Below are 26,836 nucleotides of genomic sequence, written 5' to 3'. Positions count from 1 at the left end.
CAAAAATGTGCATGTTGCTGTGCACAAAAAAAAACTCCTAAAACTGAAAAATCAAGGTAACTTTTAGCCTGAGCTGCATTTCCTGTGATGTTGCCAGAAGTAAATGCTTTTAGTCATTGCTACACAGATATAAGGCACGCTTCTCTATCTGTGCTTGTAACATATTCTTTTTCTGCTCTTATTTGTTTTATCCTCATCACTCTAGACTCAGTCCCTCTTTTGCCTCTCATAATTTTTTTTTTGTGTTAGCAAACTGAGCAGTATGATACTTTAAATTAAATACTGTAGAAACTGGAGAGAAATACAAAATGTGTGACTGTGAGAGAGAATCTATGTACATGTTTTTACTTATCTCCTTGGGAATTACACAATATTGTACTCTACACTGTTAATCAAATTGTCTAGATCATGTGGTCTTCATGTAGATGCTTTATATTCTTGAGCTCCTTTGATAATGTTAGAAATTCTTTATTTTATTGTAATTGTATTTCTATATTCTTTCACAAAATCTGTAGGAAAGGAATTCAGAGTATTGGTGGGTAACCCTAGACAATTAACTCAGTGGGAACCATTCAGAAAAGGTAAATTTTGATTTAAAGATGTTATTGTATTTGAAGAATACTGCTGTCAGATATACTTTTTATGTATTTTAAATATTTTGATATTGTATTAGGTGGAATATTATATTAATTATATTACACTAGGTGGAAAAATCGGGTTCTGGTAGAACTGTCTATTATAACTGGAAAATATTTTTTATAATTTGCTTATAATGGTGGTTCCAATCAACCTATTACTCTTACTGGCCTAGGAAGACCTTTTCATTACCAAGAAGTTCTTCAGTTATAAAATATTCCTTTTAGAAATGCAATCATGTAAAACTATTCCTGATTGAAATTTAATTTTATATTTTGAGACCTGCTGGGTTACAGTCCTAGACTCATTAGAAAGTCCCATTTTTACCAGCATGATCTTCAACATGCTGATTTTTGTATAGTTCTGCCCTAACCAGCATGTGTAGAATCAATTTGGGTGCCTTTCAGAAATTTATTACGTGGCTGTTTTGCAGTTTTGAAAAAACCATATGAGCTTGGCAAAATACCTTTCCCATAAATATGTTTTTTGGGTAATACAACATTGCTTTTGTTGCAGGTCATTGTTAGGTTAGTGAGATAACAGATGCTATTTTTGCTGAGGGTGAGTGTCCAGCTGACAGAACTACTGCTCCTTGAGTCATCCTTTCTAAAAGATTGGTGTATTAGATTTCATCTAATGCTCTAAACTCACCAGAATCAACACAGCTACAGTCTGAGGTTGTTCTCTTGCATCTGGTGGGGGCAAGGTACCTGGATTTGTCAAATGATCTGTAGTTAGCAGTGGCTATCTGTTGTCCTCCTCAGATAGTCTTAGACTGCAAAATATTTAATCACACTTACGTATGTGTTGCTGCTAAGAACAGCACTCAGATTTTGAAGACATGATGTTAAAAATCTGCCTGTATGAGATTTTAAGTGTTTCAGCCTGCACTGGAGCCCACTCTTCCCTACCATGAGAGCCACTAAGCCCACGCCCAAAACTCTGCAGGTTGCAGAGCCCAGAGGTGGTGTCATGGCAGAGTTTACAGTCTACACAGTTTAGGCTCCCTCACACTGAAATAAATGGTTGCAAACAATAGAGTTGAACTATTTTTTTTTCCCCTTGTAATTTAATGTAAAAATATTTATTGATGATCCATGTTTAATGCACAAAAACTGGCTTTTTGTGGGCACATGTATACATTTGCTTTGTTTCTAAACCATGATTTTCTGTATTTCTAAACCATAGTTTTAAAGTTTTTTTTTCAGCCAATCATAGCTTTCTCCATGTCTCTTTAAATTCCTAGTAGATAAAAGCAGATAAAAGGTGCCTTGCTTTTTAGTAGCGTATTACCCCTTGCCCAGTTACGCATATAGTCCTTTTATTATTGTTATACTGCATTTACTTTCTTGAAGTTATGGTAAAAAAACTATTATTGTAAAATCTCCCTCAGTTGTAAGATTGTATCAACAAGTTGTTTGTCACTTCTTGCTGTTTAATGTTCCCTCAGCTGACTTGGCTCATAGCTGTGATGTACTGGAGACTGCTCCAGTACATCCTTTCCTGCTTTGTTTATTTAAACTAGCTGCACAACAAACTGTACTTTTTAATCACTGTGACTTAAGTAAATAATGCTACATCTGTGTGAGTGTATAAATATGATTCTGAACACAAATGTGAAAAAACCCCAACAACAGCAAAACATTTAGGGCTCAATTGACCACGCCTGGTGAGCACTTGCACATACATCCCATCAGTTGCTTTCTGAATATGTACTTATTGATTGGCACAAAGCTGATAATCTGAATCCCTGCTAGCCAAGGAGACACTCGTGCAACACAAACTAATGCTATAATGCTGTTTCTCTAATATGTTTTTTTTTTTTTTTTTAAACAGTCTTACGGTAAAGGGGCAAGAAGAAAAAACCGATTTAAAGGATCAGATGGGAGTACATCTTCTGACACTACCTCCAACAGTTTTGTACGCCAGGTATGGGTTTTCAGCTTCTGGAAGAGTGGATGGCTTGCTGGTGTAAATGTTCAAAATATAATTGTTAATTTATTTTTTGTAAGTTGTCAACTCAGACTGATGCTGTAGTCTGAGAAATAGCAGAAGTCTCTTCTGGCACAAAGAAAAATATTTGGTTGCTATTGTTTTGATCTTGGCATAAAAATACTTTTTCATTTCTCATTCCTTTCCATGTATAGTAGTTACCCTTATTTTTGTTACTCTAATGCTATCAGGTGATTAAAGCTGGAGGAGGAGTCAGAGTCTGATGGAAGTGCCTACAGTGGCAACATTTGGAAGAAAGAATCAAAACCCTACCAGTCTTCAGGGTTTTCCTGCTTAAAATAGTGCTGCATGAGGCAGTGTTAACCTAGATGCTTTCCTCCCACATCCCAGTGTTATTTTAAGGCATGAGTTGGAGGGGAAATCCTTGGCAGCATCTGTCCCCCATTGCACTGATACTGGAAAGAGCCTGTAGAAGATGGGGCAGGGCTGTAGGCTCCTGTGCCCTGGTGTCTGTGTGTCTACTTCAGAGGGAGAGATCCTGGTGGAACCTCTGGGGATCCCAGAGCAGTGTGGGTGCTTGCAGGACAGCTCATTCTGACCAGCAGAGGGTGGCTGGAAGTGTATCCAGAGCCCAGGATGACTCTGGTGCTGCTGAGACTGTGCTCTTGAGGATGGAGGGTGTGTGTCAATGTGTGGTTGACATTTTGGAGAGCAGAAATGGTACCCAGAGCACCACAGGGCCTGAGCCTGTGCAGTCTGAAACACAATTCTTCAGGCCCAGCTGATTCAAGCCATGGTATCTTCAATGCAGACTTTGCCATCTTTTTCAGAGAGGTTCTGGAATTTGGGAACTTTCATAGCAGAATTTTGCAGGGAGGGGTTACCATAAGCAGGTATTGCACCTCCTTCTCTACTGGCTTGTTTTGAATGTTCCTTCATCCCAAATAATTTAATGACTCCATTGATGTTGCATTGATTGTATCAGTACAAATCTTCTGTTTACAAAATTCTTCGACTGTCCTGCTGTGATTGTGTTGGTAGGTTTTGTGGTGGGCTGTGGATCTGATAAAGTCAGACCCTTATTACATTTCAGTGTCTGTTGGACATAGATATAAAATATTAATTGATAATGGGAGTTTTCAGTGGCAGTCAACTATATCAAGGTGGAAGCCCTGGATCAAGTAAATTACTTGTTTGGGACATTTTGTCTGTCTTAAAATATTGTGAGTCTAAGTAGTGTTTGAGAGTAGAAACAGGTTCTCCCAGTTCCAAGGAATCTTTGTAAGGAATTCTGTGTTGCTGTTTTCCTTAGCTCCTTGTGGATGTTCAGTTCAGTCTGGAACATTTTTAGCAGAGTATGAGTGTTTATTTTACACCAGCTGAACATGCTTCTTTGCCTTTCTTGTTTACCTAAATTAAATCTGAAGTTGGCCTGAAGTATCTTCTCTTGCTCCTCGTGTCATGGTGAGGAGCAGGGCAAAGAGGATCCACAAAGAGAAGGATTATTGTCTCTACAGAGTATGAGGCATAATTTATCAAATCTCCAGAACTACCACAGGAAGCAGGACTGGTGAGCTGTAGACTAAGTGTGTCTATATCTTTCGGAGGGCTTTAAAGGGAGTGCGACTTCAAGTGCAGATTTTTAGAGAAGAGATTTATATATTTCTGTGAATTAAAATTTAGTAGTTACTCAAGTGATGTAATACAAATGACTGAAAGATGAGTAGGCTTCTGTGAAAAAGTAGAGATTTCATAGACTGCTAAAGCAAAACTCAGCTTTGAAACTGTATTGTCACTGAATATAATAAAGGGATGTTAATGGATAAATTAATGAATAAATATGTTATGTGAAATTGTCCAGAGTAAATTTTTTAAAAATCCCCACAAAACATTCCTACCAAGCAATGTACAGGCAGAGCCGTTCAAGCTGTAGCAGATATATGAGAGAAATAAATGCCTCTTCACAGTTGCTGCTGAGATGTTTATGTCAGAGCTTGGATTCCATCTTGAACAGGCTCTCCTGCTCTGATTCTTCTCCTGGGACAGCTTGGATTCTCTTGCACTAAGGAAGAATTGCCACCAACATGACCAGGGTGCCCAGTGTTCTGGATATTAACCGAATGGGGGCAGAGTTTTCTGTTGGCTCAGCTGCTGTGCCCTTCCCAGAAACTCTCTTGGTATGCATATTGTTTATCTCCAGCTATCTTGCAGGATATTTTACATGGTATAAATGAACATACTTGTTTTGCAATAGCCATTTATTTGCAGGAAAAAACAGAAATCCATTAACTTTGTGTTTTTCCAGGATGGATGAAAATTGCAGAAAAGCAGGGCAAACAAATGTATTTAAGCCCTACAGAACCAATTATGTACAATTAATTTCCTGTTATTTTATTTTAGTGCTGTATTAAAACCAAGAAATAAGTTTTTGCTTAAAAATGAATTTGTGGAGTTGTTTAATGGGTGCTTTGATCTACACATAGGATACACACAACCTATTCCAGCAATGCTTACGATGCCTATAGCTGCCTTTTGTTTCTCCAACCTCCTTTCCTTCCCTTGGTTCCTGTTTCCTTGCCCGTTTACTTCTTAACTTCTCCTGCAACTTTTATGTATATCTCTACAAGTACTTCCCTCTGCACTGAAGAAGGAATCCTGGGTTTGTCCTGAACATTTATCACAAGGATCTGTCTTCATTCCACATAAAGAAGAAAGAATGTTTTCAAGGTGCTTTTGTGTCATAATTAGCTGGCCTAGCCTTAAGCTAGGGGAGCTGTGAGGGGTGTGCAGGTTCTTGTCATAAGCATGGATGGAAAGTGGCAGTTCCTAACACAGAAATATATTGTGGCTGGATAAAAGAAGACAAATACATCTAGTCCTAGGGAAGTGTTATGCACATGGAAAGCAATTGAGGTATTTGGCAAGTGCAAGGATATAGGATTCAGTCTTTTGAATCCACAGTCTTGCTGGGCATTTAAGTTAAAGCTGCTGCAGGAGGGAGGGACTTCATGTTTATTGCTGACATTGATAAATTTTATTGTCTGGGTTTTAGTATATCCTTAAGGACATATGCCCCTCTTCCTCTAATATATATACTAGGCAACTTTCCTGCTATGCATACAACATGCTACAGTAATAAAAGTAGTGCCAACTTTGTACTCTCCTTCAAATGAAACTAAGTAACATTCAAATTGCTTGAAAACTCCTGCTGTTGTATAAGAAGAATGAAATGTGGTCTGCAAAGCCCTGTGTGCAATGATCTTTTCCATTTAAATCTGTTTTGTGGAGTGCTGAAATAGAGCAGAGCAATCTATCCAGTATTGTTTCTGATATGTATAAAAGAAACTGGAGCAAGAGCATCTGTATGTAATATACAAATTAAACCCCCATTCTTTTCAGTCCAGTTAGAGCTCCTTTGTGCTGTGAATTTTGTGTATTGATATAGATTTTTATTATAATTTTTACTTGTGACACTATAATACATATGGGATTTTAGGGGAATGTTTGGATCACATTCTATTTGTTTGTTACAGAAAAAATATTTGTTTAGTTTTGTCACCAATATGTTATTGATGATATTTGAGCTTATAAAAATAACAACGATTTGGCCTTCTTTTTATTTGCTAGCAGCTACTGCTTGTCTTTTCAATAGCAGGAGAGGGAAATTTTTCCCTCTCTGTTTTCTTGTGAAGTTGTATTGGCAATTAAGCTGTGTATTTGGAAAGCAGAAGCATTGTTGCACACCAATCACCTCCTAACCGAATGTAATAATGTCTTTAGGGAACTAAAGGACATTGTGTTATATAGTTTTCATCATCTTTTTTGAGCTTTGGAGTGATAAGCAGCTTGTTCTTAGGGTTAGTTATGAAAGACTGAATTGGATTTGAGCTCTAGTTGTTGCCATTTTGACTGATGCTTGGTAATGATTTTGTTCCCAAGGGTTTCTTCAAAATACAGATCAGACAAAATTTTTTGCACACAACACTATGGCACTTCCCAGGAACATTATTTTAAGCAAAGTGCATGTTCTGATAGCATTAAATGTTTTTTGGTTGTGCTTCTGGACCCGTCTTTGTCAAGGTTTTATTTTAAGTCGTAATGATTAATCAGAGAGGCAGGCTAAGTTGTTGGGATTTTTATGTATTGCAAAGGAAGATTAGATTGTGAAATAGGCTGTTGTCTACGGACTGGCTTACAGAAATATTTAAGGTTTTACAAATCTGGGGTTTTTTTCCCTTTAAATATTGGCTTGATGCCTGTCGTACTGTGTTCACTCAAAAACACAGCTATAAATAATTATGTAGCGAATTCATTATTCTTTTGCTTTCCTCTAAGGACTTTTGCCTGGCTGTGTAATTACCTATTGAATTTTATGAATGGTAAAACTAAGATTTGCTTTAAAAACCAATTTGAAAATATTGACTTAGTTTTGCTCATAAACATGCCTCTTAATCTCAGTTTCACCAGAGAACTGGGCCGTGTCAGAAATGTATTCCTCTTGTTTTAATTGCCTTTTTCCTTACAGATGTAGAGCTTAGCTTTGATTTTTTAATTTTTTTTCCTTTTTGTGAGGGGAAGAGCTTATGTATTCAGCTCATAGATGCAGCCTGCCAGTGAGGCTATGCATTTACAGGCTGAGCCACAAAGAGCTGGTGTAGAGTGGGCACAGATATTAGCTTTGGTCCTCATGCCCAGTACTAACAAGCTCAGGCTGAAAACCTGCCTGTATTTAACCTGCTAGCACTATTCCTACTTCTTGAAGGCTATATGAGAACAAGATTTTGGATGTCCAGAAAATCTATATCATTAATTACAAATAGGGCTCATTTGCCAATTAATATATTCTTACATCCTTTCCGTGCCTCAAATTTTGAGACATGTTTTGCTTGTAGAGAGAAAAAGGAGCTTTGCAGACTTGCCATTAGCTTTTACCATTAAAAAAAATGAGGTATGTGAGGCACTTTTAGAGGTATTGTGCAAATACTAATTGTAATACATAAAAATATATACCTGCTGCTCAGCTTAATTTTCTCATCTCCTATTTCTGATGCAAATGTACAGGGTTGCTTTGTTAGATTTTTTTCTAGTCTCTTTTTGCAGATTTCACTGAAAGCCACAGCAGTGATGCTTGTGGCCTGTGCTTGCTATTGTGGTTGCATTGAAGCCTTACCCAAGTGATAAATTCTAGAAAGTCTGCTTATTTCAGACACATTGAAACTGTTATTTCATGGGGAATTGATACAATTGTGGTGTCCTATGTTTTTCACCATAAATTGTAAGTTATTGAAAGAAATGCAGGCACTTGGACAAAGCCAACTTACAGTGAGGTTGGCAGGGGGAGTTATGATGTCTGTACTGCTCTGTTCTTCTGGTGATAGTGGGAGCAACCAAACTTTCCTCTGAAAGCCACTGTGTGACTTCAAATCCTGGGCAGGCAGTGTAGTTTCAGGGTGACCTGCTGTTTATATTGAGCCATGTGAATCAGTTCTTAGTCAAATCCCCTGAGACTGCCAGTGTTGTGATACTACTCCAGGAGTAGTACTGGCATGGGAAAGCAACTGTTTTTTATGTACTGCTTGTTGAAGTTTATGAAGTATACCAAGTTCACAGCAGGGTGAAGAACTTAGAGCAGTGCAGGTATTCATAAGAATATGTCAGTTCAGCTGTTGATGCAGAGTTTCATTTACGGCTCATAAATGAATAAGTAAATTGTTCTCAGTTCCTCAGTTGTGGTGAAAAGCAGTTGGAGGGGGAGTGGGAGGAGGACAGCTTTTAGAAGAGGCCTGGGTTTGGGAGCATGGGGCTGGAGGAAGGGAGGGAGGAGAAAGGGACTTTCCCTTCTGATGGCACTTGTGGAGCTGCAGGCATGGGGGAAAAAAAATCACATTAGGCTCATTGAGCTATAGATTTCCTCAGCTGTAGTAAGAGTTTGAAAAGTCTCCTTTTTTGGCCTGGAGAGAATAGAACAGATGCCCCTATAAAGCATGGGATTTTGGCAAGCATGACTGGAGGGGAGATGGCTGAGAAAAAGCTGTCAGAAAGGAAGTTCATTTGTGGACTTCAATTCTTTCATGGGCCCTTTTTTGCCTCAAATGGTTTCTAAGAATAGAAGTCAAAATGTTTCCATGTGTTTAAAAAAAACCCCTCTAACCAAAACAAACATGGCAAAATATGTTAATGTTCTTCTTACACGTCCGTTTATGCAGGGTAAAAGAAAATTACTGGGGGGAAACAACTAAATGTAATTCTTTATAAAACCAGAAGGGTAGGAGCTCTCTTTATAGCCTTGAATGGGTGTACATGTTTGATGTTACTCTGCATGCAGCTTAAGTCAACACATCCTTTTCCAAGCAGCAGTGGAAATTTTGAAGGTGGGGCTTATACCTGATCTCTGAGATGATTGCCAACATTGCTTTGGAGCTTGATAAGATGATGGATGGGTGTTGAGAGGTATCTGAGAGGTCTGCTGTGAGAGAACAAGGGAGGTGCAAGCTCTGAAGGGGGGTGGGTGGCATCCCTGGGAGGGGGGTGGCCTCCCCTGGCCTTTTCCCACTTTGGCAGTATTTTTACAATCTGCTACTGGCTAGTTCCTAATGCCAATAAAGATGACTGTAAAAGCTGTTTTAATTTTGTTAAACTACTTGTTGCAGTAACCAGCTTATTCATCAGTATTTCTGAATCAATTCCATTTAAAACTCCTAATCCTGTCCCTAATATCCCAGTTAGATCCCTTTTTATTTTGCTCCTGAGGTGTATTTGTCTTTGTAACCACACTGTCTGGCCCTCAAAGGACGTCTTTAGGAAAGAGGTGCAGGCTGGCTGGATTTTTGAGATGTTAATTTGCATTAGCAATTCAACACGTTTGAGAGACCACTCTGGATTGAACAACAGCTGTTGTTGACCCATATTTCTTAGTATGTATGGGCCTATTTCATATATTTGAGGTTCAAGTATATTTTGGGTCTGAGCTGCTTGAGTATTGGTATGAGTTATATGTGGTTTTATCAACTGGCTGTTGAACCTCCTTCTTTGGCATTCCCATTGCTGCTGGCTGTGTGCTTCTCTGCTTCTGTAAGGGAAAGGAGGAATGGGGCTTTCCACTTGCTCAGTGTTTGCCACAACCATCACTCAATCAAGTTTGGCAGCATCAGATCCATGATTTTGTAGTGGGGCCTTCAGAAGTGTGACAGCACCCGTGTGTGGCTGAGCCAGGGGGTTCCTGCAGGTCACAGAGGAGGGGAAGAGGAAGAGGTGAAGGATTTTTAGTAAAGATACAGTTGGAGACTCTTCTATCATAGTGAATGGCATATGGAATGAGCAGATAGCCAAAACTGGGTTAGGCTTAAGCCTTTGGTCTTTGGCCAAATATCTTTATAGATGCTGATTGCTCTCTGACTGTCTCCATCTTTCAGCTTTGTTCTAATCAGAGTGTGCTTGCTAGAGGAACATCTCAAAAGCCTTACAGCTGTGCTGGGAACCTCCTTGCCTGTATTTACTGCTCCCTTTTGTGGGCTATAGCAGGAGCTCCAAGGAAAAGCTATGCACTTGTAAACAGTTAAGATCAAAATTAGGAATAGGATTGAATGAGAATCAAGTGTTTTGTTATATTTTGTCCCCTGCTTCTCCAAGAAAATTCAGTGTGGTTTCTAGTTCTTGTGTGCAGTATTGTCTATAAATTTATGGTGAGATGCAAAGTTTATTGTATGCTATCATAGATGTCTTACAGTAAGTACAGACATACATAATATCTGCAATGGAAGAAGGTTTCTGATGCATATATTTAATTATAGTGAATGCAGAGACTGTAAAATGTTTTATGAAGATAAATGCAGTATTTTTACAATTCTTACTTATGGGCCTATCTAGTTGGATTTTTTTTTTTTTTAACAAAGCCTTAAAAAATGGGGTTCTTTTTAGAAATAACATGTTTTAAGTCACTTGCAAAATTCAGTTTATAATTATATTTAAATGCATCATAAATGATTGCTTAGTTATTGAAGCGTTTATTTTTAATCTTCAGTATTGCATTGATTTTCAGGGTTTGCATTTACGCTGTGTGGTTTTGATTGGGAACAAACACTTAACACAAGGGAACAGTTTGATCCTCTGTAAAGAAAATGCCATCTTCTGCTCCAAAATGCAGGCAAATTCATAGGAAAATAACTGCTGTTTAGCCAATGTGCAGCAAGCTGCTTCAGTTTCTCTCTGTTGTGAAGATGAGCTGCTCCCAGTTGCTGGCAGGGCTCAGGGAGTAAAGAAAGATCCTTTGCAATTAGCTGGGGGAATTTACTGGATCTTTTGTCTTTCACAATACTCCACCAGTATGTTCCTGCTTCAACTCAGGAGTGCTTAGTTTCATCCCTCACTAAATAGATACAGTGCAAAATATACATGCCATTTCTGTTCAGTTAGTCACAAAATTGCCAGTTTTATGGGCAGTTCCAGCAGAGAGCTGTCTTCTCTTGGGCTATGTGTTTAGACAGTATTTCCAGTTCTGATTATATGTTCCTGTATACTTGAATGTTGCTTTTCTCATGTGATCTCACTCAGACTTTGCTGGAATACTAGGTTCATTAAAAATATTTATGCTCCAATACTTTTAAAATTAATTGTAAATCTTTTCAAGAATTTAAGTTTGTTTTTTTTTTCTGGTAGTCATATTATAGAGTGACATCCATGTGAGCACAATTTAGTGAGTGTTGTTTCCACTGATGGTCACATAATATTTTAGTTCTTGAATATGACTGGCTTGGAAAAGAGCAGGGCCTTAAGTAAACCTAGGTGTATAAAAACACTTCCTTAAAATCTGATATTGTAGAATATATGAATTATTTTTTCTCTGCCAAAGGAAGTAAGTAATTAAAAATACTCTTGAGATGTGCAGTATTAATTCTAAGCACCATATAAACCTGGTAGTCCCCTATGTGTTAAATGGTTTTAATCAGATCGTTTACTGATAGGATAATCAGGTCTTGGATAGGAAAGAGAAGTAATTCCTATAAGCAGGTGGGGAGTTAAAAGAGGGGATGAAGTCAAAAAGGAGAAATATAATTATACGTGCATTTGATATTCTTCCTCCTATTGTCTCTACGGGTGTTTCCAAATTTTCATTTGCTTTGGAGATTGAACCTGGGGAGTCTATTGCAGGATGAAAGATAGCCTTCCTTTTATGCCAAACTACCTTTAATTGCTATGCCTTTTTTGTTAGAAATATAGCTTTAAGCCAGGGTTGAGCAGATGGCTCTCAGAAGTGTCCTTATCAGAGCCCACTTTTGCAAGGACTGAGCTGAAGGCAGGCATCATTGCTTCTGTAGAAACAGTGAAGCATTGCTAGTTGGGTTTATTTTTCCTACAAATGGAGGAAATTATAGCATATGTTCAGTAATCTCCCCTTGCTACTTTTCTAAAAATGTGTTATTGCATGTGAAGTTCTCTGAAAAACCAATCACTTTGTCCAACTGCTTTGACCTTATTTATTTTTTAGGAATCCTTTTGAAAACAGTAATGTGTCAAGGAAATGTTTGTTTATAATAAGGAAAGATTAAAGACTGTTTCAGCCTTGTCCTTGAAATAATTGCTGAGAAAATTGCCAGAGTTAGTAATAGAGTTTAATGAGAAGTTGGTTAGTTTTAAACATCTCTTTCCAAGATTAGCTACAATTTGTCCATCATCTGACATTTAAACTGAAATGGGAAAAGGATGCTTTCCTAAGCTGCTTGTATTGTTAAATAAAATGCTGAAATAATATGTTAAAGTAAAATTTCCCATGCTTAGGAGAAATTATGTTTACTCAAACTCCAATAAACAGTTTGAAGATATTAAAGGTTAAAATATGTAAAGTCTTCATGTTCCTGTTATTATCTGAGAAAAGTGTACAGTATTAAAATGCTATTACAGACATTGAAAATAACTGAAAGCACAACAATAGATTTAAACAATTATGTTGTTAACTATACTTTGAAATCTGAATGTAGAAAATTAATCAACACTTTACACAATAAAAAAGTGTGATGATAAAATATGGTATTGAGATAAAGCCTTGGAATTAGATGACACAGCCAAGTAAAAGAGAGACAGCATCATTTTGAGGCCCAAGAAGCAGTGATTCACTGGCAATAGTCTGGAGGAATTGGCAGTGTGCCGTGTGTTTTTTTAAAGGAAATAACTTGAAGATTGAAGATTTTTTCTAGTCTTACTGATTAAATGCTCATAAACAAGAGCTACTTAGAAAGATAGTTGATTTTTTTGCACAATTCTCAGCCTCCATATGATATTTATTTATTTTAGAAAGATTCCTGGCTGTTTGAAGCATATAGGAGTATCACATTTTATCTTTCTTGCAAATTTTTCCTACTCAGAGTTCACAATTAAGTAAGTTCACAACTTAATTAGGTCCTGTAATATGCTTAAAAGTCAATGTGGTAAAATCCTGTTTAGCACAGCATTTGGGATTTAATCTGGTATTCGTTCTATCAAATCTGCTTTCTACTGTGGCAAAGTCCATTGCATCAGCCTAGAGCTCAGTTCTTACACTGAGAACACCTTTTGGTCTCCTCTGACGTGTGATGTCACGCTCTTTGTTATCCTATACCCTGTATTTTCTCTTAAAGCAGGGTCAGCTAAACCCTTTTTGGAAGGGTAAATGGAGCCCCAAACCACTGGAAGATGTTTATTTTTGATACTATATCTCCTGATGTAACTGTAGCTATGGTTGTTTGATTGTTGATGTGGCAGAGCGCTTGTGGGTTGCTTACATTTAGCTAGGAGTTACTATTTGCCAGGGGAAATGAAGAGATTAAATAATAATGAAAACCACTGTTCCAGTGTTTGCTTCATTAAATAAAAGTGAGAAGGTTCATCCATGGGAACAAGCATACATTGCTACAATTCTGGGAGATGTGTGCATCATTTCTCCTTTTATCAGTGCTGCAAAACAAAGGCCCCAGCCCCAGTTCTGAAGGGAGTCTTTGCTGATGGTTCTCTTGGGGTTGCTCTGAAATGAATCTCCTTCTACTGTGCTTCTGACTAAAGACTGCAGCATGTTGGTTAGAAGGTGGCATTGATCTTTTCTGTTTTTCTAATTTTTGTGCTGGAAAGTAGTAAGCTGTTTAGACTTGCCAGCGCTGTTGATTCTGCAGCCTGTTTGCACGTAAAGACCTTGGCCAGATGAAATTATTATCTCTGCTGTTTCCATGACAGTTTTAATTTTCCCCCATTGGAAAATCTGTAGTCAGTTAGCTTAAAATACTGGATCAATTTACGCATCCAATAAGAAGAGTTCTTGATTTAGACATTGAATGACCTCCTCTTAGTGCCTGAACATTTGGTAGATGGACTTGAGGGAAATCCTATTCCTAGATTGTAAAAAATTGAAACAGAAAGTTTCTAGGCAGACTTTCTTGGCAGGATACATAAGATTTTATTTTTCACGTTAGGAAAGTTCACTATATTTATAAGACCGTCATTATTCATGTTTTTTCAGAACACATGCTTGAAGTCAAGCAGCCACAATTTACAGTTAATCTGGCAAACATTTACCTCTGCTTACTCTGAGTACCACTCTGGGATTTTTTCTCTGCTACCTCTTTATAAGGGTGTTTGAAAGGTCTTACCAATGTGGTACTGCCAGCTGTGGAACAGGACCTTAGCTTGTTCTTAGTTATGGATTTCCCTTTCAAGTCTGCTTAACTTTATATGCATAACTGAATTTTTCTGTGAAAGTGGTATTTTAGGGGTCATTCAAGAGTTGAAAATCCAGTTTCCCTTCTATTTCCAGGAAGACAGGATCTGACTGAAAATGCATCATTGTTTTATTACATAAGTTATCCTAAACCAGAACAGTATGAAAATCTGACATGTGTATAAAACCCACCTCTGCCAACTTCAAAAGTGCTTTTCATTATTTTGCACTTGTTTGGCAGGAATGTTGTCAGCCACGGGGGCAAGGAAGGCACCCTGAGACAAGCGGGTGAGCTGCTGGAGAGCCATTTGCCAATTGCAGCTCCCAAACTGTGCTTGTGCTGCTTTCCTGGGCCAGTGAGGCTGCCAGGCTGCTCAGCTGGTGGCCAGGGGGCATTTGATGCTTTGTCCCAGCAGCTCCAGGTGTCCTCTCCAGCCCCAAGTGGGGTTGCTCGAGTGCTGCTTTGGGTCAATGCTGCATGCTGTTTCAGAGGACTGTAGGAATGGTCCTGTGGGTTTTTGCTATACACAGGACAGCCCCTGGCTGAAGAGTGTGGTTGAAGTCCTTATCGTGCCAAAAGTCATCAAACTTGAATGCCGTGGTCCCTCTGGTTTTGCCCACACTATGGGAAGCCCCGGGTTGGCAGCACACCCTGTGTGCAGCATGGCAAGAAGAGATGCACGTGAACACCATTGCCTTTTTCCTCACCCCTGCATTGTAGTTTCCCTGGAAGGGAAGCAGTTTGCAAGGAGGTCCAACCTACTGTGTGTTCCAGAATGGGACATTGGGCAATGGCTGGACCATTTTCTCCCTGTGACTGCTGGACTTTCTCCCACACACTCACACCTCTATTGTTGACGTGGGTCCCCCCAGGTGCTAACAGGAGATTTCAAATCCTGTTTCCAAATAATGTTTTGACAAAAAATGCATTGGAAATCATCAGCAGGTGTTAAGATAGATCAGGAATCAGACAGAGATGGAAGTGAAATGTGTCAGCACAGAGAAGAACTCCCAGCCTTCATAAGCAGAAAACCCAGAATACCAGGTTAAACAAAAGGAAATTATCCCACTGTGCTTACAAACATTTTACAGGGCCCATTTGCTGTATGGAATATTCTAGGGATTTTGGAATAGAACCGATTTATCAGATTGCTAGCAGTCTGTTGTTTGTTAGGTCTCTAGGCACCATAAATGAGGGTGACTGAGGCATTTGGCTAAATGTTGTTTGCTCCTTATATGGTATATCATTGCCATTTAAGAGAGTATCTATTAATTACTATCCACTGTGCAAACTTGTCTGTTTTTTCATGAGAAGATAGGGTACAGTTTGAACTATTCTATTTTAGAATCCTATTTTCCTTGGTTTTATCCTGTTTTTCTTAGGAGGAAAGGAGAACCTGGTACATTGTCTCCGTTGCTTGGCTCCTTTTGCTTGCCTCCAGTGGATGCTGTTGGCATTAGGCAGGGAGGAAAGTACTTTTTGAGCTCATCTGAGCTAGCAACATTCTGCTGTGTGCTTGATGGTTATGGAGACAGACAATCTCTTCCAGAAGTTTTGTATTGCCTAAATTAGTCTTGTGCTCTGGAATACTCTCCAGAAGAAGGAACGATAGTCCCACTGAGTGAGGGGGAACATCAGGGAAACAGCTTTTGTTTTTTTTTTTTTAGCTGCCTGTGCTTGGTTGCCGTGAATAATCACTTTTGCTCATACCTGTGTCTGATGCTCAGGCTTTCTTCTTGGTTGATGTTTCTGGAGCTGTTTAGCACCTGTTTAGCAATTGAGCACACATTCAGCACACATTGCTGTAGTGTTTTCTGTGCCTATACATCTTATTTCAATGGAAACCTTTTGCATCTGTTCTAAGCATGTGTTCTGATACCTGTGGAGTGTAGAATACAGCAGCACAAGCACATAAGCTGTTTTTAATTGTATTGCTGTTCTGGATTTAGGAGTGACTCATTGCTTTGGAGACTGAGTTGATAAAAAATTTGCACATCTCATTAATCTAATACTGTAATTCCTGAGAAACATTACACTGAAAAAGCCCATTGTTCAGATGGTGCATGGTAACTTTTACTCTATGGAATAGTACTATGGTCTTCATGAAACAATCCTAGGTGTAATTTTCTAGCAAATAAAAATAGAACACAAGAACTTCTTTACAGAAACCTAAAAATGATGCCTTGGAGCTCAGACCTCAGGGAGAATTGGAACAAAAGTTTTAAGAGGCTTCAATTTCATTCTGTTAGTCATATGATTTATTGTCATTAATATCAACCTTGAAGCTTTTCTGAACAGTGACATTTTTCTTTCTTTTTCAATATAAATCTAGTAGATTGATGACAACCACCTGATTGACCAAGAGATTGGTTTTAAAACTAGTTTAAAGCTCTTGTTCTGTGTAATGGTGGTCCATAAAGGGATAGAATAATAAATAAAAAAGGAAAACCTTATATATCTTTGCTCCCCTTTAGTTTTATGATTCTCATTTAGACAAAAATTTTAATGCAGAACATAGCTAACTGAGCTACTTTTAAAAATTTTAGAACTAAATTGATTATCTTTTTGTTTCACTATTTGTTTTTACATTGTCTTGGAATATAGTGTTTCATGCCTTCCCTGCTTCCCTCCCCCTCCCAAAAAGCCCAACCCCAAAAGAATTAATGAAGGGTCCCTACAACCCATTTTTACATATAACAAGTTTTGAAAGTGAGGAGAAATTTAGGATAATATTTGATGTGGCAAACAATCATTCCCAATATTAATTTTAATGGAATGCGTGGATTGTAGGAATGACAAGCAAAACATAGGAAGCAAAAACAGTGGAGAGAGCTCTGGAAAACACTTGATCATAGTCAATATTCAACCTCTCACTTCAAAGATAGTAACATTAGGTCAGTTTTGGGCCTGCTTCCTGGGATCTGCACAGCCCAATTCCACATGAGCTTGAGGAGCTCCTGTCTGGAGCACTTGGTGCTATAGTCTGGTTGAGATGTGAGGGCATAGGTTGGACTTGATGAACTAAGAGGTCTCTTCCAACCTCATTATTCTGTGATTCTGTGGAGCAAAAGCTTGGTGTTTGCTGTAACATCCTTCAGGATAAATGCCGGAGTTTGCAGCCTTTTTGTATCTTCTGAGAGTAATATTTTTGGTGTAGTAAAGTTGCTATGGTAATATACTAAGAACAAAAATTCTGAATGTGGTTAAATGTATGGACAGTTCTTAACTTAAGCCACACTCCGTGGTTGTAATTTTTAATGCTGTAAGAAGACAGCAAGATGAATTGCACATGTGAGTGCAACTGAGCTTTGGGATTTTTTTTATCCATAGGATGTGTGCAGGTGTGTACTTCCTTTATTTCCTTTTTGTCTGGAGGACATAAAAGTAGTTTTCTTGCCCTGAAGTTGTGGGAAGACTGGTGGGCACCTGATGTGTGAATTTAACCTATGTTTTCCAAAGGGTAATGGTCCATGACTCTCAGTGATTACTTATTTTTTGGCTCACGTAAACGACATCTGCTCTGTTCAACATCGTGTGCATTCCAGGGACTTCCTTTTTATTGCAAGAACAAACTAGGCACAGAAACTCCAATTTAAGAAATATTTCTTTAACTTCCTATAATTTGAGGTTTTGACCTCCAGTTTAGTTTGGAGAGTATACCTACATGCAATTCAGTCTAGTAGGTGGTGTTTTAACATGTTTTGGTTCAAGATAGAGAAATATAAATGAGTAAGTGAAGAACAGGTAAATTATATGAACCTGTAATTGTGGGAGAATATTGCATAGACTGCAAGATTTTGTATTTTTGAGTGTGACTTTACTTGATGCACACTTAAGAGACACAAGTGAGAGTGGCTGTCTCTTGGAGGAATGGTTCTTGCCCTCTTGAAGCAGAGGCAGCTGATGCCTTGCAGTGACCAGTGTTGAGTTCTGCATGGGCTGCGAGCAGCTGTCCTGTTACATTCAGGGGATGTAGAGGCACTTGTTTGTAAGCCAATACATCCTACTCTTAATCTTTCTTTTTGAGCCCTGCTTTGTTTCCTAGTACGTTAGGCCATTGGTGTTTGATTTTTTTTTTTTTTTATCCTATGAGTTAAAATCTACCTACTTTGTTAAGAACAGTAGTAAAAGAAGCATCCATCATTTACTGAAGAAAATCTATAGTTGTAGCATTGAAGGTTTTCATTGTAATTTTTTACATATATGTTTATTCAAAACATTGGGAAATAAAAATTCTATTTGCCCTACTAGTGCTTTCCAGCAATTCTACATCTAAGCTTTACATGTTGCTCCACAGTTGCTGTGCTTCAGGTCTTTCCCTTACTGCCTCCCCATCATATTGTGCCATCCATCTGTTTCTTTAGCTGATAACACAGCTAGTCACAAAACATTGATCAAATTGATGACACTGAGTAGTGTATTTAGTATATCTTTAATTCTGGAGGCATGCCTTTTTTCTATTCCTTGTACAGAGCTTATGCTAGTTCTTTATTTGTTTTACCTGTGGAATAGCCTGGACTTTCTACCCTGATCTAAAGATGCTGGCTGCTACGCTAGATTACTAAAAGCTTGTGAAAATGAAACTTATTTCATTTTTATTCTTGCTTTTTTGGGAGTTGTAAATACACAAACTGGTTCTGGTCATGATGCTTTTAAATTTATAGCTTTGTTTTGGCTTGACAAGAAAGGAAAGCAAACTCTAAAGAAAATAAAATGCTCTCTTCTCTGGGATCAAGATGCATTACATACAATATATTATGCAGATATCTGTGCATTGTTTTCTAAATTATGTGTTTATTTCCAAAACTAAGCAAAATTGAACTGTAATGGAATAAAATAATGAAACGATGAGGTGTTTTAAGTTTTCTCATTAATGTCAAAAGTTAACATGCTAGTTATCTGTTTTTAGATATGAAAGTGATTGCCAAAAGTGTGTTTTGATACCACTGTTATTATGAGACCAAGTAGCATTTTTTTTTATTTTCCATGTAGTTTTCTCTGAGTAATCTAAAATAATTATCTTACTGTCCTTAATATTTTAGATACAGATACTGAGATATATATCTATCTGGACAATTTGTGAAAGTCAATGTGTATGTTATCCTGAAAAAATAATAATGTACTGACTAAAACTGATAGCTTGTTGTTTCATTTGCATGCTAAGCAATTAAATAAAAAATTGTTTTACTATTAGTCTGCATGCATTGTTTAATAAGTTACCAGGTACTACCTCTTCTGAATAATCCTGCAGGAAAATAGTTGAGCAGTATTAGCGATATTACTAATATGATTGTAATTACTGATTGATTACTAATGATTGTAACAATTATCAAGTTGCCATAATACTTTCATAATGAAACCTCATTTATGTAACTTGAATTTTTTATACATATACTTTTACTTTAAGAGTTGTGGCAAAAAGGTAATTTTCTTTTTTCTAAAAAGGAAGTAAACAAATATGTTTTTATTACAATTCTGTTAGTTCAGAAAAATGCTAATTAAACACATTAAATTGACTGAAGATGTAGACAGGTTTGCTCTTTGCTTTACCATGTGTCCTTTCCATTCAGCTTTTCTAATACTACATATTTGGTTACCTGCATTCAATAGGTAATATTCTTATCAGAAGCTTGTATCATCTTCTACTTAAACTGGATTAATCTAGTTAGTAAATTCCTACCACAGTATGCAGTGTTTGGTGTACCACTAAATGGAGTTCCGACTGTGCAACTCTCCTTCTTCATGCTGCTTGAGCTTTGAGCCTGAGAGCTCCAGCAGTGTTGTGAGTCCCACCACACTGGTCACAGTTTGAAGTGTTTCATAAAATCATATGATAGTTTGGGTTGAAAGGGACCTTTGAAAGTCATCTAGTGCTATTCCAATAGACAGGGACATCTTCAACTGGATCAGGTTGCTTAGAGTCATGTCCAACCTGGCCTTGAATGTTTCCTGGTGTGGGGCATCTACCACCTCTCTGGGCAACTTCTTCCACTGCCCACATCATAAAAGTGTCTTCCTTGCATCTAGTCTAGTCTGAGATTAAGTTTTCTTCCATCTCCTCTCTGTGTTCTTGAGAATACTTGCACAGTGGTAGAAATTCCTTTCCATGCCTGTTCCTGTCCTCATTTTGGAGTTACTTTGAGATCTAGGGATGATTACTGGAAGCTTCAAAAAGACTCCTTGGACCACACTAGTATCAATGAACTAAAGCTCAGTAATCCTGAGTAATTTGTGTCAGTTTTGGCTCTCTCACCCTTACAATTCCTAGAGCTCTCTTCTCAGAGGACCCTCTGTGCTATCTTTTGACCGTAAGTCACTTCTACGCTAATTCTTTCACGTAAAATTAAATCTGTTCTTTAATAGATGGAGCTCACGAGCAGAGTAAGATTGCTCAAAGTGAGGATTTTACAATAGGACTGTTTTTAAGCAGATGTATTTCTTGTTCCATTCCCTGGCTGGGAGCAGGGTTCAGGTGTCTATAACCATTCCCTGCCAGAGCCGATGTTATCATTGCCAGGTTCCCGCTGCAAGGAGCGCTCTGTCCTGCTCCACACCAGGGGGGTGATGGAATCTGCTCTTGGAGGGGAGACAGGGGGCCCAACACTGGACAAACTGCAGGAATCAAATACTTCAGATGTTCTAGAGGACACTTTAAATCTTAGACCCGAGCATGAGCTGGAAACAACTGCTGTGGAAGAAATCCAAGACCTTAAACCCGAGGATTTGCAGCAATCTGCTCTTCCGGAAGCAACTCAGAACACTAAACCTGGGACTGGACAGGTACAACAAAGGGATAACTGTTGATTAAAGTCTGGGGCATTTTTACAGTTGCAGTAATGTATTTGTTAGCAATTATAATGTATTAGTAATGTATTTGTTAGCAATTATGTTTTTCAGTTGTACTTGAGAAGGCTTGCTTGGGTTTTATGGATTCAGCCTGTTATTTCTAGAGGTTGTAACTGTCAAGCCCCTGAAAGGTGGTGCATATCATGGGAACTCTTTTTGCTTTAATTAGGCAAAAGATTATGTATGCCACTGCCATCTTCAGGGGGGTTGAGTGGAATGAGAGTATCTGTTGCAAGCTGACCTACATAGCCAACTTAGAGGTGTAATGCTGAGCACTATCTGTAATGGATAAATTGCAGCTATCCTAATATGAGAAGAACTTTTGTGAGCAGTTGAAATTACTGGCCTCAGTTGAGAGTGAGGCTAGAAATGTAATTGTTCCTATCTGTGGTATTTTTAGTGTTGGTTCCTCTGCAGAAAATTGCATTCTACTTTGATATCACAGTTCATGGATAAACATGAATATTGAGGGCTTCAAGTAGAGCAGGTGTAAAATAGGTTTTCTTCATTGGAACAAACTTAAAATATTTTTCAGTGTTGCTCCAAACAAGTGAAGAAAAGATCTCAGGAATGGAAGACAGACTTTGATGGCTGGTCCTGGTGATCTGACCTTTCACTGCAACACACACCCTTGCTCTTCTGTGCTGCAAGAAGCAAATGAACAAAATGCGGGACTGAGTTCTTGCCCAGAAATTTTCTCATCTTAATGTTTCTCTATAAAATTTGCCATTTGTATGAACTGTCCAGCTCCTAGTGCAGCAGGTATTTGAAATATCTCTTAAAGAACCAAGTGGTTCTTAAAGAACCAAATCAGTAGTCCAGATCTACCAGAAGCTGGATCTCAGCCTGCTATCTACATCCTGAATGGGTGTCTTTCTGTTTCTTAAATACTTGTTTTGTGATAAGTGCTTTGAGTTTTTCTAGTCTGAGGTTTTAACCAGCAGTCCTATCTTGAACTTGAGAAGTCTCTCCCAAAGAAACTTTTATTAAAAATATCAAATTGTTGCTAAAAGTCTAGCTAACAGATTCCCTGCTTTTATTGGCAATATTGTTCTTTTGAAAAACCCTTAAATCAAGAAATATTAGGAAGAATTCCTTGTTAGACTGAAAAGATGATTTTTTTTTCTGGATGCAAGAATAGTTAATAATGCAACAAGAAAATTATCAAGTGTCTCACAACAATTCACAAATCTGAAAACCATTTTTTACAGAGTGCCTTGACTCTGCTGGAAAATATGAGCTTCTGATATTGAGGATTTTCTTCTTTCTTGATGAAGATTTGAGTCTTAGGGCAAAGGGTCGATGTGAGATGGTTGTCACCTTAACCAGTGTGACCTGCTGTTGCAGTTGATAGCAATGCAGTTGCATGCAGCTGCTCTCTTGCTCCCCCAGCAGTGGGACTGGGAAAGGAGTCAGAAGGGTAAAAGGTAAAAAACTTGTGAGTTGAGGTAAAAAATGTTTTATAGGAAAAGAAAAAGCAAAATCCACACACACAAGCAAAGCAAAAAAGGAATGAATTCACCGATTCCCATGGGCAGGCAGGTGTTCAGCCATCTCCAGGAGAGCAGGGCCCCATCACGTGTAATGGGGACTTGGGAAAACAAACACCATCACTCCAAATGCCCTCCCCACTTCTTCCCCACCCCCCACCCTTCCTCCTTCTTCCCCAAACTTTATACACTGAGCATGATTTAATAGGGTCTGGAATATCCCTTGGGTCACTTTGGGCCACCTGTCCCACCTATCTTTCCTTGAACCTTCCCTGCACCCTCATCTCCCTTGCCACTCTGGTGTATGAAAAGCAGAAAAGGCCTTGGCTCTGTGTATGTTCTGCTCAAAAACAAAAGCATCTCTATATTATCAACCCTGTGTTCAGCACAAATCCAAAATACAGCCCACAGCAGACGCTGTGAAGGAAATCAACTCTACCCCAGTTGAAACCAGCAGGTATGCAAAAACTCGGGTAATAAAATTTTGAAGAAAAAATGCTTCTGAAACAGAGCTTTTATTCTACTTCTAAAAATGATTTCTTGGTATGAACAGATTAAACCTTAGCCTTTAATAATTGCTTTTCCTATTTGTCAAATAACTTGCTTATTTACTAAATGAAAAAAATTAAGTGTGAGGGAATTCTGAAGTTGCACTTTAACAGTGCAACTTTTATATCTCTTTATCCAGGTAGCATTCAGTGTTGCTGAATATAAGATATCATTGATTAATGAGTAGTTATAATAATGTGTCCTACATTCTTGAGGCTGGTTTTTAGTGCCAAATTAAGAGGAAATCGGTCCCACTGTGCATCTTCAAATATGGAGTCACGGAAAGGCAAGTTTATTTTCAAAACTTTAAGATGTAATCTTGGCATAGTTTATTACTTTTCTTTGATGCTTCTGAATATACATTTTCAGAACATAGATGTACAGCTCTGTGAAAGCACCACTTTGGCACTTTCTTTGTTTAATAGCTGGGAACAGTTCTTGCTGTTTACTTCTGTAATGTTTCCTGAGTTCTTTTTGCTGTTGCTGACTTTATGTGCGGAACCTCATGTGTTTCAGGGTTGTATGTGTACATGACCCTTTCAAAATGAAGCAATTAATCATGTTGATAGAGCTGAAAAATTCTTGGCGAATATACAGGAGTTCTTTTCTTATATTCAGAAGGTCTTCTTATTGTTTTTAAAACTCAGCTAAAGTACCCAATATTCTTTAATCTCTCTGAACATGTAGTTTATCTAAAAAAAAGATGGAATTCATTAAAAAATATGTTCTCTGTTAGGAAATTTCTTCATCTTAATGCTTTGAACAAGATATAAATAAGTTTAGAATTATTTCCATTAGTGTTTTGATGTGAAGTAAATGAAAGCAATAAACCATTTATGAAGAAATAAAGAAAGCTATTGTTAGTAAGGATACAAGATGCTAAATCAATGCTTTTAAAAATATTTCTGCCTTTTTAGGACTGTCAAGAGGCAAACTTTCAGTGTATTCTGGACACTAAGCACTTGCATTATATAATGATGTGTGTGTAGTTCTTGAACTTTTAAAATAATGTTTAGTTTATGAACTTTTCAACTTGAGATACAGCAGATTCTGCCTGGTGACAGAAAGTAAACAGAAGTTAGAACCTGCAGCTTCATTAGATGCCTAGACTAAATACAGTTTGTTTTCTAACAAAGCAGGATGAATGCTATTCATTCCCCAGCCTTTATATACAGGGACTTCTGGTAGATTTATGGATCTTGAGTGTCTTTTTCTTTCTGTTTCTTTGTCTCCCTTCTTCCTTTTCATTTCTGGCATCATTTCTTATGACTCAGATATTCCACTATTCTCTCTTTAAAGTGCCAGTAGTGCTTGCAATAAATGCCAGTGTAATGGACTAGGAAATTCTGGTTCCTTTTCTCCAGAAACAATCCAGGCTAGGCAGTGGCCAGCCCAACATCATCATACAGGTGTAAAAGCCACCATTTCTTACCAGTCTTAGCCTATGAATGGGGAATCCTTAGTGGTAAATAACTGCCCCTGATAATAGCAGAATTATGTTCTGCTAGGGGAGCCCAGCCTGAATGGGGCACAGGAGAAGATAGATTGTTTCTGATATGGTTTCCTATAGTGTGCATGTGCTTAATTAAGAACAAGTGAAATACTCAGCCAAGTATTTGGGTTTTATTACTGTCAAGGTACTCTTCTGCATAGTCTCTTGTGGTTTCCCATTCTGCACTGTTTGCTCTGCTCCTTTTCTCCATGAGAATAACTTCATTTATTTCTCCAGGTCAGTCTAACAGATCTCACCTAAAGAAACTAAGCTGGATTCAGATGGGTTCCTTGACATAATCTATGCATTTATACCACAGTTTCTGCTGTTGATGCTTTCTTTGGATGGAATCAGGAAGCATCCCTAAAAGGACCTGGAATCTGCAACATTGGCTCATTCCCAACATTTGTTATATCATGCCTTCTTCGGGGAGTGCAGCTGTGTGTCATATTCACATATATTCAGAATACATTATGAATGGATGTTGCTCTTTCCTAAAGAATGTGCAGCTCTTGTTTGTGATCAGGAGCAATTTAGATTGATAATACACTTGTAGGAATTAGTAGTGGTGGATATGCATCTGCAGCAGTCTGTTTTGTTTTCACTCTACTTAGTAGCATCTTGTCAAAATTTGCAATTCCCTTAGGGGGATTTGTGTACAAACTTTGAATCATACGTGAATTTATTTACAGGTCAAACTGCCTAATGCTTTGTGAGTTTTCCATTAATTGTTTTAATTGTAAATCCAAAGCCAAAAATCACCACAGTTTTCTTCTAGTCTGGATTAATGATTATCACTCCTACTGATTGTAACAGGGTTCACCTGAACATGGATAATGTCTTGTATAATTGGAACCAGTGTTATTTACTGTCTTCATCAATGGCTGATTAAGGGATTGAGTGAACCCTCAGGAAGTCTGCCAGTAACACCAAGCTGAGTGGTGCAGCTGACACACCTGAAGGACAGGATGCCATCCAGAGGGACCTGGACAAGCTCAAGAAGTGCCCCATGGGAATCTTATGAGTTTTAACAAGATCAAGTACAAGGTGCTTTACCTGGGTTTGGGCAATCTCCAGTATCAACACAGGCTGGGGATGAAGAGATCAAGAGCAACCCTGCTCAGAAGGACTTGGAGTGTTGGTGTCATGAAAGGTGGGACATGACCCAGCTGTGTTCATTCACAGCCCAGAAAGCCAAACATGTCCTGGGCTGCCCCAAAAGCAATGTGAGCAGTAGTTCGAGAGGGATTCTGCCACCACTCCGTAATTCCTTGCTCTGAGGGTGGTGAGGCCCTGACATAGGTTGCCCAGAGAATCTGTGGTTGCCCCATCCCTGTAAGTGTCCAAGGCCAGGTTGGATAGGGCTCTGAGCAACTTGGTCTAGTGGGAAGGGTCCCTGGCTATAGCAGGGGAGTGGGAACTAGATGACCTCTAAGGCCCCTTGCAGCCCAGGCCATCCTATGGTTTCATTGTGAGTGGCACCCGAGTGAGTCCTGCTTTATAAATGTATCATCCTGAATCTCAAGCCAGTGACAGGAAACGATTTGGCTCCTCAAGCTGGCCTGCAGTTTATTACTTTACATATCTGAACCTGAGGTAAGCCACTAGTTTTGAAGGGCAATGTTCCATCAGGAAACAGCTGCTTCTTACAAGCTGTCCCTGCCATGGTCAGTAAGAGGTGGTGTTAAAGGAGGTGAAGCAAAGCCCTCCACAGTCACAGTCTACCAAGGCCAATGTGAAACCTGTGTGAGCAGCTGGAGAATTATGAATCATTGCTCATAATGAGGAGCCATAATTCAGGCAAATATAAGTGGTGACTCAGGGGACACTGAATTGTGAAATGGAGAACAGCAGATTAGTTTCAGAGAGGCCAAGCAACCTCCCTTCAGCAAACCAAGGAGTGGAAAATGGCACATTAAATGCCAAATGATCCAAAACACAAACTCAAATTATATGCAGGATTTCAGATGCTAGATGAAAATCAGAAGGTTTCATAAATCAAGATTTTAGGAGGAGAAGAAACCATGAGATTGAGATTAGTTTACAAAAAGCTTTTTTTGAAATCAGAGCATTGTGAATCAGGTTATTTATCCTGTCTCCAGTTACATTATTTAGACCTTGCATTATCTGAATTACTTAAGCACACCAAAATTGTTTTGTTGCACTTCAGTATTTATGTGGTTAATGAT

At 38.4% G+C, this 26,836-nt stretch overlaps 1 protein-coding gene across 5 annotated transcripts in view; it reads left to right on the top strand.

The window, feature by feature from the left end:
• CACNB2 (calcium voltage-gated channel auxiliary subunit beta 2) overlaps positions 1-26,836 on the top strand; it is a 245,389-nt gene that overhangs the window by 8,154 nt on the left and 210,399 nt on the right. For all 5 annotated transcript variants that reach the window (XM_021540993.4, XM_021540992.4, XM_021540997.4 and 2 more), the window contains exon 2: positions 2,473-2,565. In XM_021540993.4, coding sequence (XP_021396668.1) covers positions 2,473-2,565 — 93 coding nt within the window. The remainder of the gene's footprint in view (positions 1-2,472; positions 2,566-26,836) is intronic.

The sequence above is a fragment of the Lonchura striata genome, chromosome 2, assembly GCF_050655825.1.
Source record: "Lonchura striata isolate lonStrDom1 chromosome 2, ASM5065582v1, whole genome shotgun sequence".
NCBI lineage: Eukaryota > Metazoa > Chordata > Aves > Passeriformes > Estrildidae > Lonchura > Lonchura striata.
The sequence above is the reverse complement of the archived record's forward strand: the minus strand, read 5'-3'. Positions and strand labels throughout refer to the sequence as shown.